Source organism: Sciurus carolinensis, chromosome 5, assembly GCF_902686445.1.
Source record: "Sciurus carolinensis chromosome 5, mSciCar1.2, whole genome shotgun sequence".
Classification (NCBI taxonomy): Eukaryota; Metazoa; Chordata; class Mammalia; order Rodentia; family Sciuridae; genus Sciurus; species Sciurus carolinensis.
Genome location: NC_062217.1, coordinates 130,944,602 through 130,969,162, shown reverse-complemented (window position 1 = coordinate 130,969,162; position 24,561 = coordinate 130,944,602). Strand labels below are relative to the sequence as shown.

Below are 24,561 nucleotides of genomic sequence, written 5' to 3'. Positions count from 1 at the left end.
TCATTGCCCTATGTATATGTATGATTACACAAATGGTGCGACTGTGCTTTGTGTACAACCTGAGAAACAACAGTTGTACCCCATTTGTGTATTATGAATCAAAATAAATACATTTTTAAAAAAGTCTAGAAAGTATCTGAAAGATGAAATTAGAAGGAGCCAATTTTCTTTCCCTTCCCTTGCCAAACAAACTCACAAATACCCATCCATCCTCTATACTCAACAACCCCCTACAGCCTCTTTCCAATAGCTTGTCCCACCCCTCCAATGCCTCCCTATCACATGGAATGCCTTACTCTGGGAAAAAGAGAATATAGACGCAGGCATGCTTTTTGTGTGTGTGTGTGGATTGAACCCAGTGCTTTGGGTGCTGGGGATTGAACCCAGGGCCTTGTACTTGCGAGGCAAGCACTCTACCAACTAAGCTATCTTCCCAGCCCTGCATAGGCATGCTTTTGAGAAATCAGTATACTGGGGAAAGAACATAGAATCATGTAAACAAAACTTACCAGAATTGTCCCCATTTTCCATCTCTACAATTTACTGTCTAAATTTTCTTCACCTTGAATGTTCAGCTCCAGGTAGGATTCCCACCTCCCCATTCCATGGCCACACCATCCCTGACACTTGCAACCCGAAGTTTTTTCCTTGAATGATCAGAGATGACCAGAGGCAGCCTGGTTCTGGGAAAGGGCTCTTGAGATGTGACTGCTGTTCTTCCTGATTTTCAATTTTTCAAGCACTTTTCAACATTAACTGCGTATCAGAATCACCCAGGAACTTAAAGAAATATTGTTGCCTGGGTCCCATTCCAAAGACTCTGATTTAGTGGTCCTGGGTATAAGATTTTGAAAATCTCCCCAGGTGATTCTACTGTATGTCCAAATTTGTCCGGCTTTATAGTAAGGATATTGTCTTACATTCTCTCAATAGCTTGTATTGTGGATCTCCCATTCTTTTGTCAAATAAATTAAAAGGAAACCTGCTAATGTTTGTAAAGATTGCTGAAGCGTCAAGCCCAAAGCCCACAGAGGATAATGCCTTTGATTTGTAGGGTCCTCATCAGATCCTTGCTTCTCAAAGTATGATGCATGAACCAGCAAGATATCAAGATTAACTGGAACTTGTTAGAAATTTGGAAACTCAGGCCCTACCCCAGGCTGCTGAATTGGAGTCTTGAGAACCACTAAGCCTTTAGCATAAATTATTTTGTCCACCAGCCCCTTATCAAGCATACACTAAAAGAATGGAACAAACAACAGCACAGTTGTCAGTTATCTCAAGGCCTTGTCTCCTTTTGAGTCCCCGTCTGGGAAAGTTTCAAAGGGGATGTTACCTTTTGTTCCAGCCAACACACCTAAGTACAGGCAGCTACCCTCCCCGCTTTCTTACAACATTTACTTTATAAAATTTACAATTTTAAATCTTTCTATACCTCAGAGGTATCAATGCATTTTTTACAACCCAGGAGCACAGAGTTTCTCAAGGACCTGGGAACATCCCTTTGAAATTTAATTATCAAGAAACATAGGGCTGACTCCCAGGCTCTGTGGGAGGCAGGAAGCCTAAGTTCATAAACGTGCCAGTCAGTAGACACAGAAGGTCTGATCACATTGACCCCATCCCACCAGCTCTTTGTAATTTTCCACTTCTCTGCCCCTCCTCCCATTTCCCTTCTGATCCCCTCATTCATTCTTTAAAATTCCCAGTAACTTCTGCACAGATCAGTTGAAGTCAACTAGAGAATAAAATCAGTCTTTACTGCTTCAGTGTCCACCTTTTTCAACAGTCTCCATTTCAATGAGATCTGTAGTCATGTACATTAAGGTTGAAGAAGCACTATCTTATAATATTTATCATTCCTTTAATGATTTTTTTGGTACTAGGGACTGAACACAGGGGTTCATAACCACTAAGACACATCGCCAACCTTTTTTATTTTTTGAGATAGGGTCTCCCCAAATTGCCTAGGGCCTCACTAAATTGTTGAGGCTGGCTTTGAACTTGCAATCCTCCTGCCTCAGTCTCCTGAGTGGCTGGGATTACAGGTGTGTGCCACCATGCCTGGCTCCTTCGATGATTTCTAATAAATAGCTCTGAAGAGCAGGCAGGAATTTTTATGCCCACTTTATACCAATGAGGGTGCCTGGGCCAGTGCTTTGATTTTAAGGTCACAGTAAACTAGAAATTGAACCCACCTTGACTCAATCTAGTGCTCTTTCCAGGATGCCACACTAACAGGTGAGAGACTACAAGGCATGTGAGGACCCAGGAGAAAACAGCTGGTGAAAGAGATCACAATAAGTTTTCTACTTTTGCATCCATTGGTGCATGCTCTTGGGCTTTGCTCTTCTTCAGGTGCAAGGGAACTGTTTCAGAGTTAAGTCTCCTCTGGGCATCAAAGAACTCCATTCTGAGCTGGAGTCCCATGGATCAAGCTCCTAGGAAAGAAGTCACTGCATCGACCCTGTGTAGACACTTAAGGGTGCTGCCTCGAAGACTGCAGAAACCCAGCCCAACATAGATCAGTGCACACTCTGCACTGCCATCCACCTAAAGTCAGACCCAAAACCTCATCTTGGTCCTGAGTCACATGCCCTGCTGTGTCCTCAGTCTTCACTCTTCTACTTCCCCAGCTTGCCTCTCAGCCTCAGTCTCTATTCTTGCTTTCCTAGATGACAGACTTCACTCCCTTCCTCCAGGTTGGGCTGGTTCCCTGAGTAAATTCTCTTTTACTGATTCCCATTCCAATACTTATACTCCTGGGCCCATTTGTGCCTTGGTAGAGACTCCTGGGATCAGTGCTCCCCTTGGGGCTCTGCAGACCTTGTACTTACTCACAAGAAAAAAATTCAAACGTAAGCAATGTATTAAGTCATATTTCATCTTACGTTCCTTTTCCTCCTTACTTACCAAACTAGACTAAAAGACCAATATCAAAGTGGTTACCAATTTTAAACATCAAAGTCATTCCTCCACAAATGATAGTATGAATGATGGGATGAATACTTCACATGATTTTCAAACCTCTTAGATTATTAGAACTAGAGCCTGCCCCCCTTACTCTCTATACTCCTACAATTTTTCACTTTCAGCCAACATTATGGTAAATATTTTTATTATTGGTTTTGTCAGAAAATTTTGTGCAGGTGATTCTTGATGCATAATTATTAGGTGATCACTCCTAGAAAAACAAATCTCTGAGGTTAGAATGGAGAACAATTAAACAAGAGATTTCACTTTAAAATTTACCTTCATCAACCTATCCCATAACACATCATTTCTCTGAGTAGTACTTTGACTTTATATAATAAACCATTAATAGAAAACACATATACCAAAAGTCTTACATTCTCTAATCTTTAAGTCAATCATCCACTTGTCCTAGATCTTTTTCCTTTCTTTTTTTTTTTTTTTTTTTTTTCAGCAGTGGGGATTGAACCCAGGGCCTCCTACATGCTAGACAAGCATTCTACCACTGAGCTACATCCACAGATCCAACTTTTCTTAGACTTTCCAAGACATGAAATTATTTCAAATAATGGCACTCAAACACCACACATGTTTGTAATGAGGTGCACCAGCCAACTTTAAGCCTCATCTTTTCCAGGTCTTACCTAAAATAATCTTCACAAGTTTCTTGGAATTTTTTATCAGTCATATTTTGGGCCTATTTTGCTTCAATAGGCCTAAACAAAAAACAATATTAAAATATGCTAATAATCTATAGTAAGAATATGGTAGAATAAGTGAGTTTCCTAACTTCTCAGGGGCATCAATGGAAACAATAATAAGCCGGGCAGTTTCATGTGGTCATTTTTTCTCTGAAGCCGGAGTCTGTGATTTGATTTTCCGAGCAGCTTCCAGAACAGAAAGTGGGTTTACTTTGTCTCCAAATTCTTTTTCTCGGTGCTCAAGAAGAATGCCCTAAAAAGGAAATGAGGGAATATCAGTCCTCATTCTAAGTCATTCATTCATGAGACAGATACTGAGCACCAGTTGTCCATCAAGTCTTGTGCTCAAGGGGAAGAGAACATGGATCCCAATCAGTTCTGGCATGTGCCTTGGAGGAATTCAGACTCTGGGGGAACATAGACCCCGAAAGGCCACATCACAATATTTGGACTATGCAAGGAACACTTTGGGATCTGAAGCCAAGAGCAGCTAACTATGACAAGAGTATTAGGAAAAGCTTCACAACTGATAACACAGAGAGGGTAACTCAGGTGTCCACAGACAGGCAGGCAGGTAAAAGAACATGTCAGCTAAAGAGAACATAATGAAGATAAAAAAGAAACCTGACTGAGTGGGCAGCCCAGAGGGCAGGCTTCAGCAGGTGTTTAATGGTCACCTGAGAAGAGAGACCCATGGTTACTTTTCATAGGAAACTGGAGGTCAATCTTCCAATACTGTGAAACAAAATGAACTAAGATCAGGATACCCCAGAGTTACCCTAAAGAAGTGGTTTAAAAAAAAAAAAAGAGTCTTTTTCAGTGGGCAGAGGGCATTAAGGATTGAATCCAGGGTCCTGCATGGTAAGAAAGCATTCTACCACAAGTTATATCCTTACCCCTTTTTATTTTGACATAGGACCTCACTAAGTTGCCCAGGCTGGCCTCAAATTTGCCAACTTCCTGCCTCACTTTCCCAAATAACTGGGATTATAGGAATATGCCTCTGTGTCTCAGTTATTTAGCCCATTACACCTGAGAACTCAGACTTTAAAAAAACCCATTGCAAGCATGGTGGCAAATACCTATAATCCCAGCTACTCAGGAGGCAGGAGGACCAAAAGTTCAAGGCCAGCTTTGGTAACTTAGCAAGAGCTGGCTCAAAACAAAAACTTTGAAAAAGTGCTGAGGATGCAGTCCAGAGGTATAGCATGCCTAGATTCAATCCTTAGTATAACACACACACACACACACACATCAAAACAAACAAAAAACAACAAAAAATCCTAAAAATATGTTGTCATTATTTAGAAAGACTTAAAAAATTAAAAGTTCCACCACACTGTAGTGACTACAGGTAAAGCGATCAGGACATTACATTTACTTGCTATTTAATAAACAATAACATGGGTAGTAAAAATACTGAGAAAGAATACATAATGACACGGGAAAATGTTCAGGATACACTGCTAAATGAAACAAAAAAACCTCGTTTCTAAAAATAAAAAAAAAAAAACAAAGCCAAGCCAGTCATGATGGCAATGCCTAAAATCTCAGCTAATCTGTGGCACAAGTTTGAGGCCAGCCTCAGAAATTCAGTGAGACCCTGGCTCAAAATAAAATAAAAAAGGGCTGAGGATGTAGGCCAGTGGTAGAGCACCTGAGTTCAATTACCAGTACCAAAGATTAAAAGGTAAAAAAGAACAAAAATAAAAAACAAAGTCAAAACCATTTAGCTCTGTTTCAATGGGTTGTCTCTGATGGTTAAGCTAATAGAATGGCTCCCCCCACCTTCCATTGTCTGACTGTTTTCAAATTTTCTATAGCATGCACATGCTTCTTTAAAGTATGCCTTACAGATTTTTATTACAAAATTCCCATCAAGTGACACTGAGTGCTTTATGTATTACTAATACCAAAACATATTAATATGTAATATTAATACTAAAAATGAAAAAGAAAGAAAAAAAAAGTTCCCACCAAGTGCCACCTGGCATAGTGGACTGTAAAAACTCTACTCCCAAGAAGAACTGAGCTAGGTCCTGATCCTCAGCCAATCCACTTAACCTTCCACCAGGCAGGGGAAAGCCAGAAGTTCCAGGGAGTGGCCACAAAGGCAAACAATACACCTGGCAACACCAGGAATGTGCCAGTCAGCCTGTGAGCACCAGATGAGTCATCACTAGGCAAGAAAAGGCTGGCAGGTATGCCAAACCCTGCCCTAGAGGGCAGGGGAAGGCACGGGAGGGAGGAGTATAAGAACACCCCCACCCTCCACCCCCATGCCAGAGTAGGATGGGGAGGGGCAGTCATAGTCCAGCCTGCTCAAGGATGTGGGTATCTGGCAGGGGTCTGTGGGAATCCCTCTTGAAGACATAGTTTATGCACAGGGACTGGTAGGGTCTCTAGAACTAGAGACATGTGGGTTCCTGGGTTTTATCTATTTCCATTTACTGTTAAGTTCTAATACAGCCAAGCAAAAGTAGTTAGTAAAGTATAAAAGAACTCAGAAATAAAGTCTAAAATCCAAGGATTTCTATTCCCTCTTTGATATTCTTCCAAACTGAGAAAAGTATGCAAACATCAGTGTTGGTAATGAGCTCCAACCATGCAGACCGACTTTGTCTTTCTACAGAAAGAAAACACTTGCTATACCTGTTAATGACATGCTCCTGGGCAGGGACCAGCCTAGAAGTCAGGCCGCCAGTCTCCAGGTCTTCCTCCCACGCCCAGCCTGCATCTACTCTGCCATACAAATACCAGCCTTTGCTGGTACCACGTTCCAGGGTGGGGTGGAGGGTGTCACAAAGCCCCAGGGTCCAACATGGAGCACCCACCCACCTAACCCCTGGGCCGAGTCTCATCTCTCTTTTCTATGACCTGCCTCTGGGGTTCCCATGCTGACTCCAGATCCTCGTAATCAGGGACCATAACAGCCTGTCGGTGGAGGGGTAAGTGACCTCTTCAGGCACAGCCCTGACACCAAGACCCTCAGGGGGAAAAGCACAGCCTTCCCCCCTCAACTTCCTTGTCCCTTCCCTTATCAGGCCTGTTTTTATTCCTTCTTTCCTCTTCAGTTTCCTCCATCATCCATCCTTGATGGCCTGGAAATATACCAATAAAGTACACTTATAAGGATAATAAAAAGATACTTTCATGTGAACACAGAACCTGAAATCAGAAAATCCGGGTTCAGGCCCCAGTAGTGCCACTGCTGAACAGTGCTCATTGGTATAGTTGCTCATCCCCTCACGGTCGAAGCTCTGTCTGCAACATGATCAGAGTCTCAGAAGGTGAAGAGTGAATGTACTCATGTGTGAGGAACCAGCAGATGTGTGGCCAATGTCTACTGCCCTCCCTCCTCTTTTTCGCCTCCCTTGGTTTTCTGGAAGAAAGGCCAGAAGACCCCAAACAGGGCATGGCAACACCATTCTAGGCTCCTCAACAGGGCCTTGTGCTCAGAGACAGACACCTAGAATGCCCAAGGAAACACTAAGAATGTACCTGCTTTCCTGGTCCCACCACAAAAACTCCCCCGAGGATGAAGCCTTCGCCTTCTAGGTTTCCCGAGAAGCCTCCATTCCAGGCCCGGAAGAAGTTGTACCACACACCCAGACGGACAAATCCCATAAACATCATCTTGCGCCTTTGTGGACCGTAGAACTTTTTCTAGGGAGCAAGAAAAACAGACGCCATATGAAATCTTTATGCCTACCCTCCCCAGGGAAGAAGTTTCCCCACAGGGGATCTGATGGTTCCTGTCCTCTCCCCATTCAGCACGTGCACATCCCCACCAGAACGAGTCTCAGTTTGTAAGGACTCGAAGAACCACACCAGGTTTGGCATCTTTAAAAAGATTTTTTTTTTTTTTTTTGCAGTACTGGGGATTGAACCCCAGGGCCTTGTACCTGCTAGGCAAGTACTCTAACTCCCAGCCCTGGATTCACCTTCTGACTTCAAGGCCAGCCCAACCTAGGGAAATAACTCTAACTTCACCATATCACCATTCTCACACCTGCGACAATGCTACATTCTGCAGATGAGGAATAGAGGGGGAAACCAGAGAGTTGCAATGCATTAAGGGTTGGGGGTTTGCGTTAAGGTCCACCTGTGTGATGGGGGAATCCAAGGGGTTTCAGCTACTGGGTTGCACTGCATGGAAGGGTTTTAGTAACAATGAATAAGGCAACTTTCAAGCATCTGATGCTCTGCTCGGAGGGTTGGGGGAGTCCCTGTAAGTCCAGGGCAGCAGAAGGCAAGGCTGGTCTCCAGCTCCATGCTAGATTCACCCTGAGCCACAGAACTCTCCACAGCTGAGCATAGTCTCCACCAGTCTGTGTCCCACAAGCTCACAGGATACATACCTTTTCATCCAGGAAGATGTCTCCCTTGAAATAAGGCTGAAAGTCCTTCACTTCAGTCCCAACCTTTTCCTTTACCACTGCATAGAGGGGAACACCCAGGTCATCCAACTTGGGTTTCAGGGAGGACAGGTCCATAGCTTCCTGTGGAAGACAGGGAGGTTCAGGGGCATGAACTCCTAGTGTTCTGCAGCCAACAAACCTCTCTCTATACAGCACCAAAGCATGGCTGGTCCTGAATGTAGGGGAACAGAGGCAACAAACTGCCAGAAATATTTGTGCAACCCAGCATGTGCCTATCTTAGCTGGGCACTAGGACTTGGGAAAGGATGTTAGAAGCTGTCCTCAATCTAGACTTCTTGTGTTTTTCATGGTGGGAAGGACAGCTAGCTTCTTATCATGGGTGTTCCAACCATAGCCTTGGGCGGGCAGCCATAACAGCGAGGACACACTCAAACATGTCCTCCACTCCCAGCCATGACACTTCTCTCCTACCTTATCTTCCAGCTGCTCTCTGGCACTAGACCAAACTAGTACAAGGGACCATCAGACACATGCCACACAGCCCATATTCCATGGCCTCCACACTTGTTCTCAGTGGTCTCCCCTCCCCTGCTACCATCTCCCCTCTCTCTCCAGCTCAAACTGGACTCTCTGGAAAGGTATCCCTGATCTAGAAAGATCTCCCTGGCTAGCCTATCCAGCCTGGAGTGAAGTTCTATTTCTGTTTCTCTGTGTATGTTATTTTTGTTTTTGTTTGTTTAGATTTTTTTTTTTTTTTTTGCTTTTGTTTTTGTTTTTTTGGTACTGAGGATTGAAACCAGGATTTCCCCAACTTTTTTTTTTTTTTTTTTTAATTTTCTATTTTGAGACAGGGTCTTGCCAAGTTGCTGAGGTTGACTTTGAATTTGTGATCCTCCTCCTGCCTCAGTCTTCTGAGTCACTCGGGTAGTAGGTGTGAGCCACCACACAGGCTCTGTGCATGTTCTATATAGCTTCCCTGTTTGGCTACGTTTTTGTGCTGAGTCTGTGGGATACCACTAAGTTGGGTACAATCAATTAATTCCCAAATATAATAGCTAGAAAATACATGTTCCATTTCTTGCACCCTTAGTGTACAGAGCATGACTGGATATAAAGAAGGTGCAAAATACCAGGTGGAAAAATTTGAAAGTGGACAATGTGGAGAATGTAGCTGAGCTGAGCAGTTCAGACATCCCTGACCCTCATGAACTGGTGCTGGATGAGAAATTACTGCATGGATCATGATAAGACTTCAACCTTAATAACAATTTTTTTTTTTCCACTTTGGGTGTCAGAATTAAAGAACCAGCAGGAAATTCTTTTAAATGCAGCCTGCTGGTCTCTAACACAAATGCACTGCTGTATGGTGGCAACTACATTTATGTTTTCATTTATATTCTAGAACAGAGAAAAAGGTGAAGCAGAATTGATTACAATACATTTATCAAGAGCTTCAGTGAGTGGCAAATTTTGACCTAGAGCCAGGAGGAGGGACTACAGTGTCTGATGTGGTCAAAGACCACCTGTTAGAGAAGAGGAGTTCCACTTGCTTTTCTTGGGCTCTTTAATCTGGGAATATCAATGTACAAAGCCGTGAAGTGGAAACTGAGTCATATACCTCTTCCCCAGGCCTCTCCAAATAGCTCAGACTGACATCCACTGATCTTTTTGGAAAATGGAAGTTTCTACAAAAATGTTCTGCCAGGACACAGACCAGCACAGAGGAAAACAGACTGCAATTAGAAAGAGCTATTGCTCTTGGAACGTTCTGGGTTTCACTGGCCTCAAACGATCAAGTTATAACAGGCTTCCACATTGGTGCGTGGAGGCATTGCAAATTTGGAATCAAAAACTTTAAACTTCACCTCCAGTAGTAGGCAGAAAAACGAGAGCCTCTAAAGATGTCTGTGTTCTAATTCCTGGAGCTTGTGAATATGTTACATGGCAAGTATGAGGGAGACCCAAATGAAATGTTAATCAGCTGACCTTGAAGAAAGATTATCCTAGGTTAAATGGGTGGGCCCAATGTAATCAGTAGGGTCCTTAAGTGTGGAAGACATAGGCAGAAAAGTCAATGTCACAGGAATACAATGTGAGAACCACTTGACCAGCTGACCTTTAAAACAGAGGAAGAGGCTATAAGCTAAGGAATGCTGGCAGCCGGAAAAGGCAAAGATATGGATTCTCCCCATAGCCTCCAGGAAGAATACATGCGTATTTCATTTTGGAATTCTGACTTCAGAACCCTGAGGTACTTGGGTTGTTTAAAGTCACTGAGTTTGTGGCAATCTGTTACAGCAGCAATAGGAAATTAATACAACTCTTTAGACAGTGTGGCTTTGTTACAATCTCTGCACCACCATTTCCTCCTCTGCAAAATGAGAACAGCAACAACTGGCTGGTGTATTTCAAAGAGATATGATGAGAAGCCAATGGGGTGACAGGGACAAAAATGCCCTGAGGGTGAGGCTCTGCAGGGCATCCTGTGTATCAGCAGTGTAAGTGGATTTTCCACTGGTCCACCATGCAATCAGAAGAGAGATCAACAGGGCTGAAAAAGAAATCCCTCGGGGCTGAAGAGGGCAGCCAGAGGAATAGGATGATAACCTTCACAGGGCCAAAGCCACAACTTGGGAGGCCAGGCTGTCTTATAAGCAGGAGTACTATCATTCCCAGTTTTCATCCAGGCAAGGAGTGATCTCAGAACTTGGGGCTTCTGCTATCAGCCTAGGCAGGCCACCAAACCACTCTGGCCCTCCTCAGCTTACCTATCTGGTTCCAGGTCACTGCAAAGTTCCCTTTAACACTAGTATTTTGTGACTTAGAAATCATAGCTCCTGCCTTCCCTTAATGTGCTTTTTCACTTACTGGGCAGACAACAGTGGCTTCCCTTTGAAGGGCCAACCTACAGACCATTCAGTAAGCCCCAACTTTCATGGGTTTCTCACATCAAATGCACCCACACCACCAGCTTGACCAAGTCCCCACCAGACTACAGATCCTGTAAGACCAAAGCTGTCCATAATGGACTCCAGGTGGTTCCCCAAGGGGAGGCAGACAGGCAGGTCTGTTCTATAGTTTCATCTTAACAAGCTTCTCCAGGTGCTGCTTCATCACAGTTGGGAGCTAACCATGCCTGTATCAATAGCAATGTAGACCTCCCATTTCAAGAAGTTTGTGTCTGTGCTGCTCATTGGGAACACTGAACTGTATCTCAACTGTTCCTCTGGATTAACTAGGGAAGACACAGATGCTACAATAGAGGGTGAAAGGCTTGGAAGTATCAAAGGCAAGTCAGATGTATTGCTAACCCCAATAAGAGATGGCAAGTTGCTAAAAAGCAGGAACAAAATCCACATCAAAAGAAACACCCAGAGCAAATAACAGAACAGCCCAGTGTTGATAAAAGGCCAAAGTGGGCCTATAGGCCTTTGGTGCTGGCTGGCAATGCTCTGGCCCCCACGTGCCATGTTTCTTTTCTCTGAACAGATCTTCAAAGGCACCTACCTCTCTACAGAGAAAACAGCCTGGCCTCCGCACAGCCATAATCACAGCTCCATTCTTTTCCCAGAGCTCCTTTGCTTTGAAAGTCCTTGGTTCTAAAGGAAAAAGAAAAGGAAATTCAGTATCTCCTCCTGGTCTTCCAGTCCTGACCCCTAAGCAGCTCATGATCTGCACTAAACCAAGCCAAGGTCAGAAACCAGGCCTGGGAGAGAGCCAGGACAGGCATTTCACTCATGGGAAAAAGAAAAAACACATGCAGGGACTACCCATCTTACGGAAGAAAGTTAATAAAGCATACTCAAAGGCCCCTCCCCATCAAAACCTATTTTCAAATGTGAACATTCCAAACTGTGATACTTCTGGTAAAATGGGCATTCCTTTTATGGCCAGTGTCACTGAACATTGTAACAATTCTATTGGTCAGAAAAATGTGCAAACTGAAAATGTCTTGTACTTTGATACACATATACACACACACACACACACACAAACTCACTCTTAGAAAAATATTCGAAAGAATTAAGTCAACAGAAATTTTTAAAAAGTACCTCAATATGTAACTACAATATTATTAACAGAGCAGGTAGAAGATGTCCTGCAAGGAAGTGATTGGGGTAGACGGTACTATAGTCCAAGACTGGCTTTGTGATCAGACTGAATTTGAATCTAGCTGTGTGATCGTGGGAAAGCCGTTTTTCCTCTTTGGACCTCAGCTTTCTCATTTACAAAATGCATATATTTAGGAGTTCTACCTTGGGCTGCAGGGATTATTAAAAGAAGAATATAAAAGTGTTCCCCATGGTGTTTGGTCATAGAGTTAGTGAGGGCTCACTAAGTATGAACCCTTATTATTTTAGTTTGCCAGAGGCATCCATGTCCCTGTGGATGCCACATGAGCAAAAAAGGGAAGAGGGAAGTGGGGGAGACTGTCCACAATCAAATGAGACTGGGAAGCCTGGGGTGAACAAAGGCTCACAGGCCTTCCTCCCTGTACCTTGCACAATCACACACCTGCCTTCCTCTGACAAGATTCCTCATTTACTGAATGGATGACAAAGGCTTCCTCTTGGGACACTAATCTGGAGACCACCCAGTCAATGAGCCCCAGCGCTTACCAAAGTCTCCCGTCACATCTGAGCACAACTGACCCCCCACTGAACTACAGCTCTGATGCTGTGAGTACACCAGGATGTGTGGCTCTCAGCTGCCCACAATGGACTCCAGAGGTGGGAGGGTTCCCAAGGGGAGGTAGAGAGATATGTCCGTTCTAAAGTGTGACACTAAAACTCTTCACTGTGTACTGCATGATTGGGGGCTGACTATGCTTTATTAGTAGCAAAGCAGACCTCCCCATTTCGATAAACAAATTCCTACTCTGTGCCAGGCCCTGTGCTGAGCATCAGGAACACAGTATTAGATAAACAGTGTTTCTCAGACTTATCTGACTCTTTATTTTTTTATTTTTTATTTTGCAGGTTGGTGGGGGTGGTGCCGTAATGATCCCACAAGCCTGGAATTTCTCAGAAAACTCTCTGGAACATTTATCAAGTGATGGCATAATATATGATTAAACATTATGAAGTAATTTATCATTATAGTTAGACACTAATAGAGAGTGAACAATGATTTGAATAAGAAAAAAGGTAAAATTACAACTTATAACAAGATCATAACTTTATAATAACATATACATATGAAAAGGAAAATGCCAAAATAAAAATGATGACTGTGTTAGGATAATGGAACTGTTGGTAATTTAAAAGTGTTATTAAACTTACCCTAATGTTACTGTATTGTCTCTTCAAGAAAAAAAAAAAAAAAAAAAAAAGAAAGAAAGAAAAAAATAAATAAATAAGCAAGCCTGCATCCCAGGACCTCGGAAAAGTACTGAGAACAGCAGAGTCACTACTTACCCTCCTCCAGTGTTTTCAGGTCAATATCTTCCAGATACTCCAGTGCTGCTCTCTTGGGCTTGGACAGAAACATGTCTGTGTTGGCCAGGAACAATGCCAAGGCAGCAGCCCCCAGGGCTCCTGCACCAATGGACCACATTCCCATGGTGAAGACACTTGGGTCCTGGAGGAAAGACATCTCTGGAGATTGAGAGGAAGGAAGATGTTACTGCTTCCACAGGACAGCTGGAATCTGATCTCCTGAGTAAGGTTCCAAGGCTGTGGTAGGCAGCTGGCCAGGAAGCCAAGGGAGGAGGGGAAGCAGTATCAGAAACACTAGATAAAGTCTGCTAACCACCTGCCAGTTACCAGAGCTTGAGGAGATGACGGATGTGTAACTAGTGCCCCAAGGAACTCACCAGCGGGTCAGGAGTGATGGAAGAGAAACGACAGCATTCTCAGGGCTTCTCTTGCTGTTCGCTCTCCTTTAGTCCAAGGTGCTGGCCCCCAAATCTGCAGTGCTCTGCCATTCTGTGACCCTTGAGGCAGAATATTTCCTCCTTCCTTTCCTCTCCAAACCCTGATTCTCTCTTATAGCACAAGTGGCTCAGCTATGCCTCCCTAGATAGGGACAGCTTTCTCTTTTGTGATCAGAGGATACTTGCTTTGTTACCCATTTTTTTTCCTCTTTAATTTGAATATTCCCTGGAAACAAGAACCATATTCTATTCATTAAGGCCACAGCAGGACTCACTCATGGTAGGCAGGCAATTTCAGTAAACTTCTCCCAACTAGGAACAGCTTTATTTTTCACTCATTATAGAAGTAAAATGGGCTCATGCTAAAAAAAATGAAATGAAAAAAAAAAAAAAAAAAAAAACAAACAGAAAAAGAGGCAATACATAAAATTATGGTTGACAAGAAAGAAACATCCTCCAAAGCCTACCACCAAGAGAAGACCATTGTTAAACACCTTGTCTAACCTGCCACTTTCTCATTGTTAACAGAACTGCATGGTGTCTGCTGAATGAGGAAACTAGGGACTAAGGGCGGTGGTGTTATGCCCAGGAGCAAATGCTATGGTGTTGGTTTCAGAAGTAGCCTGGCAAAAGGTGTCTACATACAGTAGGGGACTCTGCAACTGAACTGGAGCCCCAGGCAGATTTTATTGGAACCCTCTCTTATTCCCAGCCAGGGCCTAGACACTCAGTAAAATTCCCTTCAGCTGGGAAACCTTATGCCTCTGGATAGAAAACCCTGGAAACAGCACACCCCTGTACCATGGTAGGAACCCTATTCAGCCTTCCTTCCCCTGACAACCACTTAAACACCTATCCTTCCATTACTTCTCATGCCATCCTAGGATCTAACTTCTTCTCTTGCCTTCTCCTACATCCCAGTCTAATTCTGTGTATTTAGATCCCTGGGCACAGGCCTGGGGGTGTGCAGTTCACCTACCCTCAAGGTCAGGTTCACCTACACACAAGGTCAACTTGCCCCTACAGGACTTGGCTCAGATAGAATGTCTCCAAAAGTCTAGAAATCCATGTCACTGCCAAGGGAAGTGGTGTGACAGGGGCACTACAACTTGGTGGTAATGACTTTGGGAAGGAAAGAGTAGGTCAGACTAGCACTGAGGCCAGCCTAAGAAGTCCAGTTTAGAGTTAAGAAATGAAAGAGAACTTCCAGGCACGGGACAACTAAATGAAAATGGTGTTTAAGAAAGGGGAATCTGGCATCTATGTACTTGGGAAGAAAAAAAGAAGAGATGTCAGTATGTGTATTGGGGAGGGGGTTGCTGCTGTGGTATCTCTGACATGAGGGACTCTGGCTGGGAGAGGAGTTTCTCAAAACCACACTACTCAAAATGTGGTCCATGGGGGCTGGGGTTGTGGCTCAGCGGTAGAGCCCTCGCCTAGCACATGTGAGGCACCGGGTTTGATCCTCAGCACCACGTAAAAAAAATAAATAAATAAAGTCATTTTAAAAAATGTGGTCCATGGACAGTGGACTCACCATAAATGTGTGCTGAAATGAATTCAACAGAATTGAATGGTGAACAAAATAGTTATTTTGTTTGTAAGTTACAAACAATCAAGTTCTTAGACCAAGCAGGAAAGAAACTTTCACAGGCCTGCTTCCAATTCTTTCATGTGGCAAAGTTACACATTACTGGATTATAGTTCACAGAACAATGAAGAGGAAAATCACAGCTTTCAACCACCTGCTGAGATTCCACAGTGCCTGGAACAATGTCTATATATTTCCACATTTCTAAAACATCTCTGGATTTCTGACAGGTGTGTATGATTCAGGATCATGAGTAGCGTCTGATCAGATGAAAATACTTCTGTCTCAGTACGAAAAGGTCAACTTTCATCTATCCTACAAATGGACTTGCTTTGACTGGGAACATGAACACATTCAGGAAGTTCAGAGACCCTTACAGTCAGCTCCACATCCTCCAGATACATCCTGGTTGCACTTAGAGGCAAACAGGCGCCATCCCCCCATTGCCCATCCACAGGCATTTAGCCCTGTTTTTTATTTTTTTGTTTGTTTGTTTTTGCAGTGCTGAGGGTTGAACCCAGGGCCTTGTGCTTTTTAGGCAAGCACTCTACCAACTTAGCTATATCCCCAGCCCCTAGCCCATTTTCTTATGAGTACAACAAAGGAGTTCAACTCAACTAGACTTAACAATTATTTCTGAACATTTATGCAGCACTGACCTACCCGTTCAATATATGGCAATTTGGAAGCATATAAAACGAAATGATAAACGATCCTCAAGGAGATGCAGGCCTGGTACACAAATAACAGAAAACTAAATGGGACAGTAAAGATTCTGGTCAGGGCGTGAACGTGAAGCTATGGCAGTGCAGGAATGACAGCCATCTGGGTGGCCATAGGCACACGGAGAAGAAGTGGCTTTGGAGCTGGTGTAGGACACAAGAAGCAGAATGGAAGGGCTTGGCCCTTCTAAGGCTGACTAAACCTGGGAAGGAGATTGATTGTAGCAGATGTCAGGGCTGAAGGTCCTATGGAGTCACCACTCTGGGGAGGTGGCCTGCATCCTTAGTCCCTGCAGCACTAAGCTGTCAGAGCATTATTAGGACTACTGGTGTCAGGTGTCTCCATGAACACACTATGCCCAATGGTCCTCCAGCAGCTGGCTCTTCTGCCCATGATAAGCAGTGAAAAGTGATTTCTGGAAATACCCAGAGAAGGCATAGGTCTAGCCCCTCAGACAAGCCCCCAGAACTACAAAGCTACCATATCCTGGCATGTCCTAAAGCATGTATGCAGCAGCCTGCTGCAGAGCCTGGGCATATCCTGAGTCTTGGATCATATTTATTCCCAACTACAGGAAAAGGGTGGGCAGAGGGAGCTTTAATATTTAAACAAAATAACATTTTTCCACATGAGCCTTTAAGACCACTGAAAAAAGGAGGCCAATAACTCTGAATTTCCTTAGTGTCACTTGACACACATGCCTAATTTCATATACTCTGATGCAGAAATTATCCTGTTTTGTAGCTACCAATACTGAGAAGTTCACTAACTTCCCCACTGTCACGGAACCAGCAAGCAGTGATAACCTGGGCCATGCTCAAGAGAAATGGGACTTCAAACCTTGTAATCTTTCTGTCACACCTTGCCCTGCCATGCATTCAGAAACGGGTTTATGGAAGTCAAGAGGCATAATCTCCTTTGTCTTAAAGAGAATTAAAAAATATCAACTTATTCTTCAGTCATCAAATACAGTGAAATCATGATTGCTCTAAAGGAAATTTACCACATACCAGATGTCCCTTCTCCCTGGCCCCATTCCTTTTCCATTAAGGAAAGGGTCAAGTCTCTCTAAAAGAGAATAACAAAGTTGTTTACAGAAGAGCCAGCCCCCACCTAACAGTCTCCAATTCCCCACTGTGGAGCTTATCTGATCCCCCTCTCACAGAAGGCGAAGTTGATAAGAACACAAACAGCAGCTGTGGCAGAGCACAGAGGCAGCTGAGGTCTGGGAAGAGCTATGGGGTGGGGAGTACAACCCAGATGTGATCCATTGGACAAGCTGGGTTGATTCCTTCCCAGGCCCCATTTTCCTCAATTCCAAAATGAGGAGGTGCCCAGGCACCTAATGCTCCCAGGAGACATCCCAAGATTCCAACAAAAACAGCACACTTTGAAGTCTGAACATTTTTGGTTTTTCATCACCATCCCCAACGCTGCCCATTCAGTTTCCAACTTTGAGCCTTCTTCCTTACAGAAGTCACTCCCCTCCCAACAAGGTCCCTGTTCGAAACTTCAGCAGGTTAAACCTGGGAAGGCACTCACCATCTGCAGCATTCACCCTTGCCTCTGCAGACAAAGAGGCTGACCCACAGTGAGCAGGCAGGGAGAGAAGGCGGAGGAGGAGGGTTGGAGGTGGGGCCCTGGAGTCTAGCCTATGCCCCTAAGCTCAGTCACTCTATAGGCAGGACCAGGCCACACAGACACCCTACAGCTCTCTCAGCTGCCCACAGTTAATCTTCAGCAAACAAACAAAACAAAACAAAACAAAACAAAAAAAAAAAAAAAAAAAAAGGGCAGTTGCCAAGGCCCCCTAGCTCTTCAAAAAGTTGAGCAAAGTTTTGAGTCATTTGCAGTCATGCAGATGATAACATTTCCCAAGTGCCAAAAGACTCCCCCTCTGCTATCCAGGGAAGACTAAAGAAGTAAAGCCCTTAATAGAGCCCACATGTCACTTGCACAGAATCAAAGAGCCAGGTTCTTCTCTCTGTGGCTTTTCATGCAGGCTGCAACCTTGCCCATTCCTCACCCCGTGCACAGGAAGTCAGCTGGCACCACTGAGGATCCTCACCTGCATCTATCCATTACCTCTTTGCTTTCCCTGCCTTGCAAGTGGTTTTTCAACTCACACACCCTTTCTGAGTGGCCTCACCTACTTCAGCACTTCACCCTCTACCTTGGTATTGACTTCCAAATTCCCAATCCTGCTTTTGACTCAAAGTTTCCTCTTGGGGGTTTTAGATCTCTATTGTACTATGTCAAAACTGACCTACACTCATGTTAATTTCTCTTCTGGAGTTCTCTCTTGGGGAACAACACAAGCAATCAGCCCATTGCTCAAGCCAGAAACTGGCAGTCACATTTTACTCTTTTACCCTCCCTGCCCACACCTAATTAGGAAGTTCTGTTCATCTTATAAAATGCATCTGCTACCCACTTATTGACTTCACTGCTATGATCCAACCCCAGAACTGTATTATTTTATACCTGGTCTATTTCAATAGCCACATAATTGAACTTGGCCTGGCTCTGCTTTGATTTTCTGCAATTTTTCTCCAGGCTAAAGTCAGAGCAATCTTAACACACCTCGACCTACCCACATCCCACCCTTGGTTTCAGACTTTTACAATGAATCTCTTGGCACCATCCTTCACAGCTTAGCTTCAGTCGACCATTCTGGCCTCACAGGTCACTAGAGCATCCTCACCAGACCACTCCAAAAGCAAGGCTAAACTACAGCTCATGCCATTTCTTTTACCCAGAATGCCCTCCCCCCTCTTGCTAATTAGGTAAATATCTATTTATTTGTTAAGGCTGAGCACAAATAACACTTTTCCTCTAAATTCCTTCCCAAAAACCCTGCCACTTGACTGCTCCCTCACCTGTAATCATTGTGTACATGCATATATAAACACAAATACAAAGTTACTGCACAAGTGGACTTAATGTGTTTCACCTACTAACATCTGTCTCCACAATATAGTGGCACAATCTAAGGACAAGGGCTGTTGTTTTACTCATTCCTGTATCACCAGCACTTAATTAGAGCCTGGTAATTAGCAGGTGTTGCATGTCTAATGAAAGAATCTGAATTTTAAACTCCACAGTGAGGTGGGGTTGAAACCATCCAATTTCAGTACAGTATGGAAGGTAATTTGGGACAAGGTTGGTTTGATGTTAAAGAAAGCACTAAACCAGATGTGGTGGGGTACACCTGTAATCCCAGTGACTCAAGAGGTTGAGGCAGGAAGATTGAAAGTTTAAGACCAGCCTCAGAAACTTAGTGAGACCCTGTCTCAAAATAAAAAATTAAAAGGGGATGTGGCTCAGTGGTAAAGTGCCCCTGTGTTCAATCCCCAGTACCAAGAACAAAACAAAAACAAAAACAACAACAACAAAGACCCCACTTATCTTATGATTTAGGTGACTTTACATTTGAGTCCTAGCTACATTGCTTGCTGGCAGGGTGATCAGACCTAAACTATGTGGACATTCTGGGTGTGGGTCAAACATCCAAACTCTAAAGTACCCCAAGACTGCAGTTACAAGGATCTGATGGCACCTCAGAAAGTCAGGGGGCACCTGCCACCAATGCTCTCCTGCTGGGTATGAATCCTCACTTCTTCCTTCCCCAGGTCAAATTCCTGCCTGTTCAAAGAGCTGCCTCTAGGCAGGAACTGATCAAGTCTTAATAAAATAAAGCATCAGCACTGGGTGGGTTAATTCATGTCTGAAACAAGTAGAGACAACATCATATTCTAAACATCAAGGGTATTCCTGCCTAGCCCAGCCTAACCAGGGAATCCTCCCTCCTCAGAAAGAGCTGGCCGGGGGCAGACAGCACAGAGGGAAGAAAGGGGAGCCCAGGGAGACAGGAAATTAAGGGCCTCCTTGCCTCAGGCCCTCAGTGAACAAGGCTGGAAGGATGCTTCATCTTCCTTTCCTCCCTTCTGTTCCCCTCTCCTTCCCTCAAAGCTCTACTTCAGCCCTTCCTTTACTAAGTCGATGAGGGCACTCAGGCTCAGTGAATGGGATAGGTAGTGAAAGATCACAAGGGTGACTCAGGTTTGGGTCTACCAAACCCCAGTCCATGACTATTTATTCTGCATTTATTCTGTCTGGTTCTCAAAAAGCCAACCATTGCCCAAAAGTCTCTAGAGTTCGGACTAGGTAGGGGTTGGGGTCCTAGACAAGAGACCCAGAGCCCGAAACTTGATTGGTGGCTTAGAGCAAGTTGAGTGTAAGACTACTCCTGAATGGGGCCTGGGAAACCTCGTACTTGGAGAGAACACCAGACTATGCCAGGCCCAATCCTTGGCAAACAGCTTATAAACCGATGCCAAAAGTTTTCTTAAGGGTCCCATTACCCATTCGTGGCTGAGAAGCTGGTCCACACTTTTCCTATTTGCAGTAACAAGGCCCTAACAATTCTAGATGCTAAAGAGCTTGAAAATGCTAGGTTAGCAATATGCTAACAAGGACACCCAGGGCCCCATGAGCAACAGGAGATGCCCTCCCACCCACTAATGTTGTCAATACCACAGCCACTTGCAATGAACTCTCAACTACCTGCTAAAGTCTTCAACTCTCAGCTCTGCTCCCTGGGCTGGCTGACTGCTTGCCTGCCTGCCTGGCTGGCTCTGGCTTAACCCTCCTCTCAAAGGCCAGATTCACAAAGTTTTTGAACAGGTGCTCAAAGAACAAGGCATACCCAGCTATGGGGAAACTTTAGGATGTGGCTAAAGCTGAGGAATGTAGGAGCTCGAAGAGGTCCTTTCCTCTGAGAAAGCAGCCTGAAGCTGCAGAGGCCCAAACTGATTTAGCCATTCTGTCCCTCACTTGCTGTCTCCTGTCTGGGTACAGAACACCTGCTCTCTCAAGGTATATGGGTGCAGATAGGAAGGCGGGGGTGGTACTTCAAAAGACACTGCTTCAGGACCTTAATCCTAAACTCTCACTGACTCTGTGAAGTCATTTCATCCCTCTGTATCTCAGTATCTTAAAAACAAGGGCATTTTGAAAGGTTGTCATAAAGAATATTTAAGAACAATGTGAAATGCAGCAATATGCACGAGAATTGTAAGGCGGCATCATCTTTCTCTTCTTTGCAGGGCTCAGATTCATTTACTTTCCCAGGAGAGCAAGACATCACAAGCAGGACAGACACAAAACACTGAACAACTGCTCCGGCTGTGTCACTGCAGGCCTGCTATATAGATGGAAGTTCTAGATCTGAAAGGAACCCTAGCTTAGCTTCACCTCTCTGCTGTCTGCCCACTCAACAACACACGCTCCATGCAACCCCTGCAGCAGCTCCACATTGCCTTCTCCACCCACAGTGCCAGAGAAGGCAAAGGGCACTGCTTAGCTGTAATCTCCCTGTGCCAGAGGCCACTGAGCTCAGAGGTGAGGCTGGCTCCCTCATAGCATCTCTTGCCACATAAGTCTCAGTCGAGGGAGACTTAGAGCCTCTACCCAACCTTTCACAAAGAGGCATGAAAGTTGCTTTATTTCTGAGATACTGACAAAGCCTGGAGCTTGAGTCCTGGAATTGCAGTCCTAACTAAACCTTCCTTGTACCACACAAGTTAATGAGAAGCATCTTTTGCAACCACTCAGAAACAACAGTCTCAACTACATGGTATGCCCTTATAAAGGAAGGGGATATGGGAAAGGCTAGACCAAGAATATCCAAGATCTAATTCCCACTAGGTGTATGAACCGGGCAAGGCACTGTCTTCAATCAGTAAAATGAAAATGATTCCTGAATCACACAGAGATGAAAAAAAAAAAAATCAAAGGATTAAACATATTGGAGTTGCTTTGTACGCTACCTTACAAAGGGTGCACTGATATGATGTACACTTCTTCCTTGTTTCCCAATTAATGATTGCCCCACAATGTTACCTATACGTTTCCAATGAATATCTTCTGAGGAGTCAGGGTTTGCAATCTGACTCCCAATTCTCAGTCTCCAGGGACAGGCCAAAACAGGTGCATCCAAGACTGTACACAAGCTGGCTTTGTGCAGATGGCTTTTTTCACACTAAATCCTAATTATCTTCCTTTCTAATAAATCATCTACCAGTTGAAAGGGAAATACATTAAAATAAAACCCAAATAAATTGAGGTCTAGGTCAACAGGCTGTGGAAACAACATGGTGTGGCGGGATAAGAGGCAGTTAGCAGGACAGGAACCTGTCAAGCCTTTGGCCTGGCGGGTGCCTCCCGCTGCACAGCTCAGCACAGCCAGCGCCAGGCGGGGCTTTAACTTCTCTTGCCCTGACCACGGATCCCTTCCCCTCCCGCTGCTGCACAACGGAGGACAGGCTGGTCCATTGTTGTCTTCTCATTCCCACACCTCGGTACTGTGTTTTGTTACTCTTGGGCTCTTTACAGTGATAAATCATGGGTTTGTAACCTCTGGGAGAGGGGGAACAGGTGCCTCTGAGACTGAAGAGGCACGCGTGATTGTGTAAGCAACCAAGGCAGGTCAGCCGGGCCACTGCCTCCTCTCAATGGTCCGCTCGCCACCCATCCCAGACTTAGCGCTGGCGTGAGGGTGGGGGGGCGTGCCTCTCCTTAGTCCTTTGTCCCAAAATTCTACCAGTGGGTGCCACCAGCATCACTCAAAACCTAGAGCGGGAAGACGAGCGGGCTCGCCCTCAGATCAGCGCCCACAACCGCCACCGTGCAGGGATGCCTCGGGGCCAGGAGTGCCGTCCCAAGGGAGGGTCGGGCGGCCTCTAAAGGGACTGCAAACGCGCGCGCAGAACCCCTTCGAAGGAGAGGACCTAAAACCTGCAAGTGCACCCTGCGCGCCGCAGACCCGGCCCTGCCGGACTCCTCACCTGCGCTGCGACGGACCCCGCCTCTGCGGACGTCACCGGCCTCACCAGAGCCCTGCGCTCAATGCCCTCCGCCGGACTCCGGGTCCCGCCCTCTTCTCCGCGGGACCCGGGCGCCGAGATCTAAGCCGCGGGGCTTCTCGGGCGGCCCCGCGCCTGCGCAGTTTCGCGCTGGTGCCTCCACGCCACTCACATGTGATAGGTCCCGCCCCCTGCAGAGCGCTCTGGCTCCGCCCCTACTCCTCCCACCCACCGCTTTCTTGGCTCAGTTCTTTGCAACCCGACACCCTTGAATTTCCGCGCTTCCCCCGGCGCTTCCCCGACTATCCTTGGTTCGCACTTCTCTAGTTTGGTCCACTCCTCCGGGAGTCGGTGAACGCAGGCTCCTGACTCGTTTCGTGTTTGTCGTTGTTTGGTACCAGGGCTTGAATACAGAGGCGATTTATCGCTGAGCTACAGCTCAAACCCTTTTTTATTCAGTCAGGACTCGCTAAATATCCCAGGCTGGTCTCCAACGTGCGATCCGCCTGCCTCAGCTTCCCCAGTGGCTGGGATTACAAGCGTTCGGCTCCTGATGCATTTTTTAGTGCTCTGCCCCTGTCGGATCTAGAAGAACCTGGTCCTCTAGCTGAGGGTGGTCGCCTTCCAGTTCTCAGCGCATTCTGGAATAGTCCCGTGTCCCCCCCCCCCCCCCCGGGGTTCTCAACCACTGAACTACATCTCCAGCCCTTTTAGTTTTGATACAGGGTCTCCATAAACTGGCTTCGAATTTGTGATCTTCCTGCCTCAGCCTCCCAAGATCCTGGCATTACAGGCGTGTGCCACCACCGCGCTCCACGACTGAATAGTTGGGGATTTTTGTTGGTTTACTGTCACTCCCTCCCCCCCACTTTTTCTGGTATGGCGATGGAAAATATTCAGGACTTGTTCTAATGAGCATCCCTTCAAGCATTAGCAACAAATACACAATTGCCAGCCTCCATCTCTCCCTCGAAATGCTGTTTGCCAGGCAGAGTGACCTGTGGCAGCCAAGAACATTGAATCTTGGGATGTTTGTTGCCTGTTCCTCTCAGCCTGAGGAAGATGGGTTAGTTTGTCCCACTGCCATTAATAAGTCCGTTCTTTCTTTTACTTATGTATTAAGGGCCTGCGCTGATTTAGAAAAGTAGGTGGTTAGGAGAACATCCTTTCAGAGATAGAATTAGCTGACTCACAGCAGAAGTCTTAAAAGATCAGAGGAACAATGAGGCCAGTCATAATGCAGCTTACAGAAGTAGCAAAGCTGCCTTCCACCCCGCTAGTGAGAAGTCTTCTGCCTGCAGTGCCCTCCCCGCTTTATCTAGGAAGCACTTACTAGTGTGGAAGTCCAAAAGCGCCCCTGATTCTCCTCCCTGACTTCCCACTCAGACTCCATGTTTCATATGAACTTATGGCCACCCTTGGACCCATAGAAATCTACTCAAGGAGTCTT

The 24,561-nt window shown here is 45.2% G+C and overlaps 1 protein-coding gene across 4 annotated transcripts; it reads right to left on the bottom strand.

Moving 5' to 3' along the window:
• Positions 1–1,739: 1,739 nt before the first annotated feature.
• Prxl2a (peroxiredoxin like 2A) lies at positions 1,740–23,251 on the bottom strand. Of its 4 annotated transcripts, none has more exons than XM_047553989.1 (6): positions 23,094–23,251; positions 13,474–13,653; positions 11,564–11,655; positions 8,036–8,176; positions 7,176–7,340; positions 1,740–3,927 (listed from the first exon to the last, which is right to left on the bottom strand). In XM_047553989.1, the coding sequence occupies exons 2-6, from the start codon at positions 13,649–13,651 to the stop codon at positions 3,814–3,816; spliced, it is 690 nt and encodes a 229-aa protein (XP_047409945.1). In that variant the 5' UTR covers positions 13,652–13,653; positions 23,094–23,251; the 3' UTR covers positions 1,740–3,813. The 4 variants fall into 4 exon arrangements, with proteins under 4 accessions (XP_047409945.1, XP_047409948.1, XP_047409946.1 ...); XM_047553992.1 differs by having other exon boundaries at positions 13,474–13,636; positions 23,094–23,249; XM_047553990.1 differs by lacking the exon at positions 23,094–23,251 and adding an exon at positions 17,788–17,872.
• Positions 23,252–24,561: the final 1,310 nt, after the last annotated feature.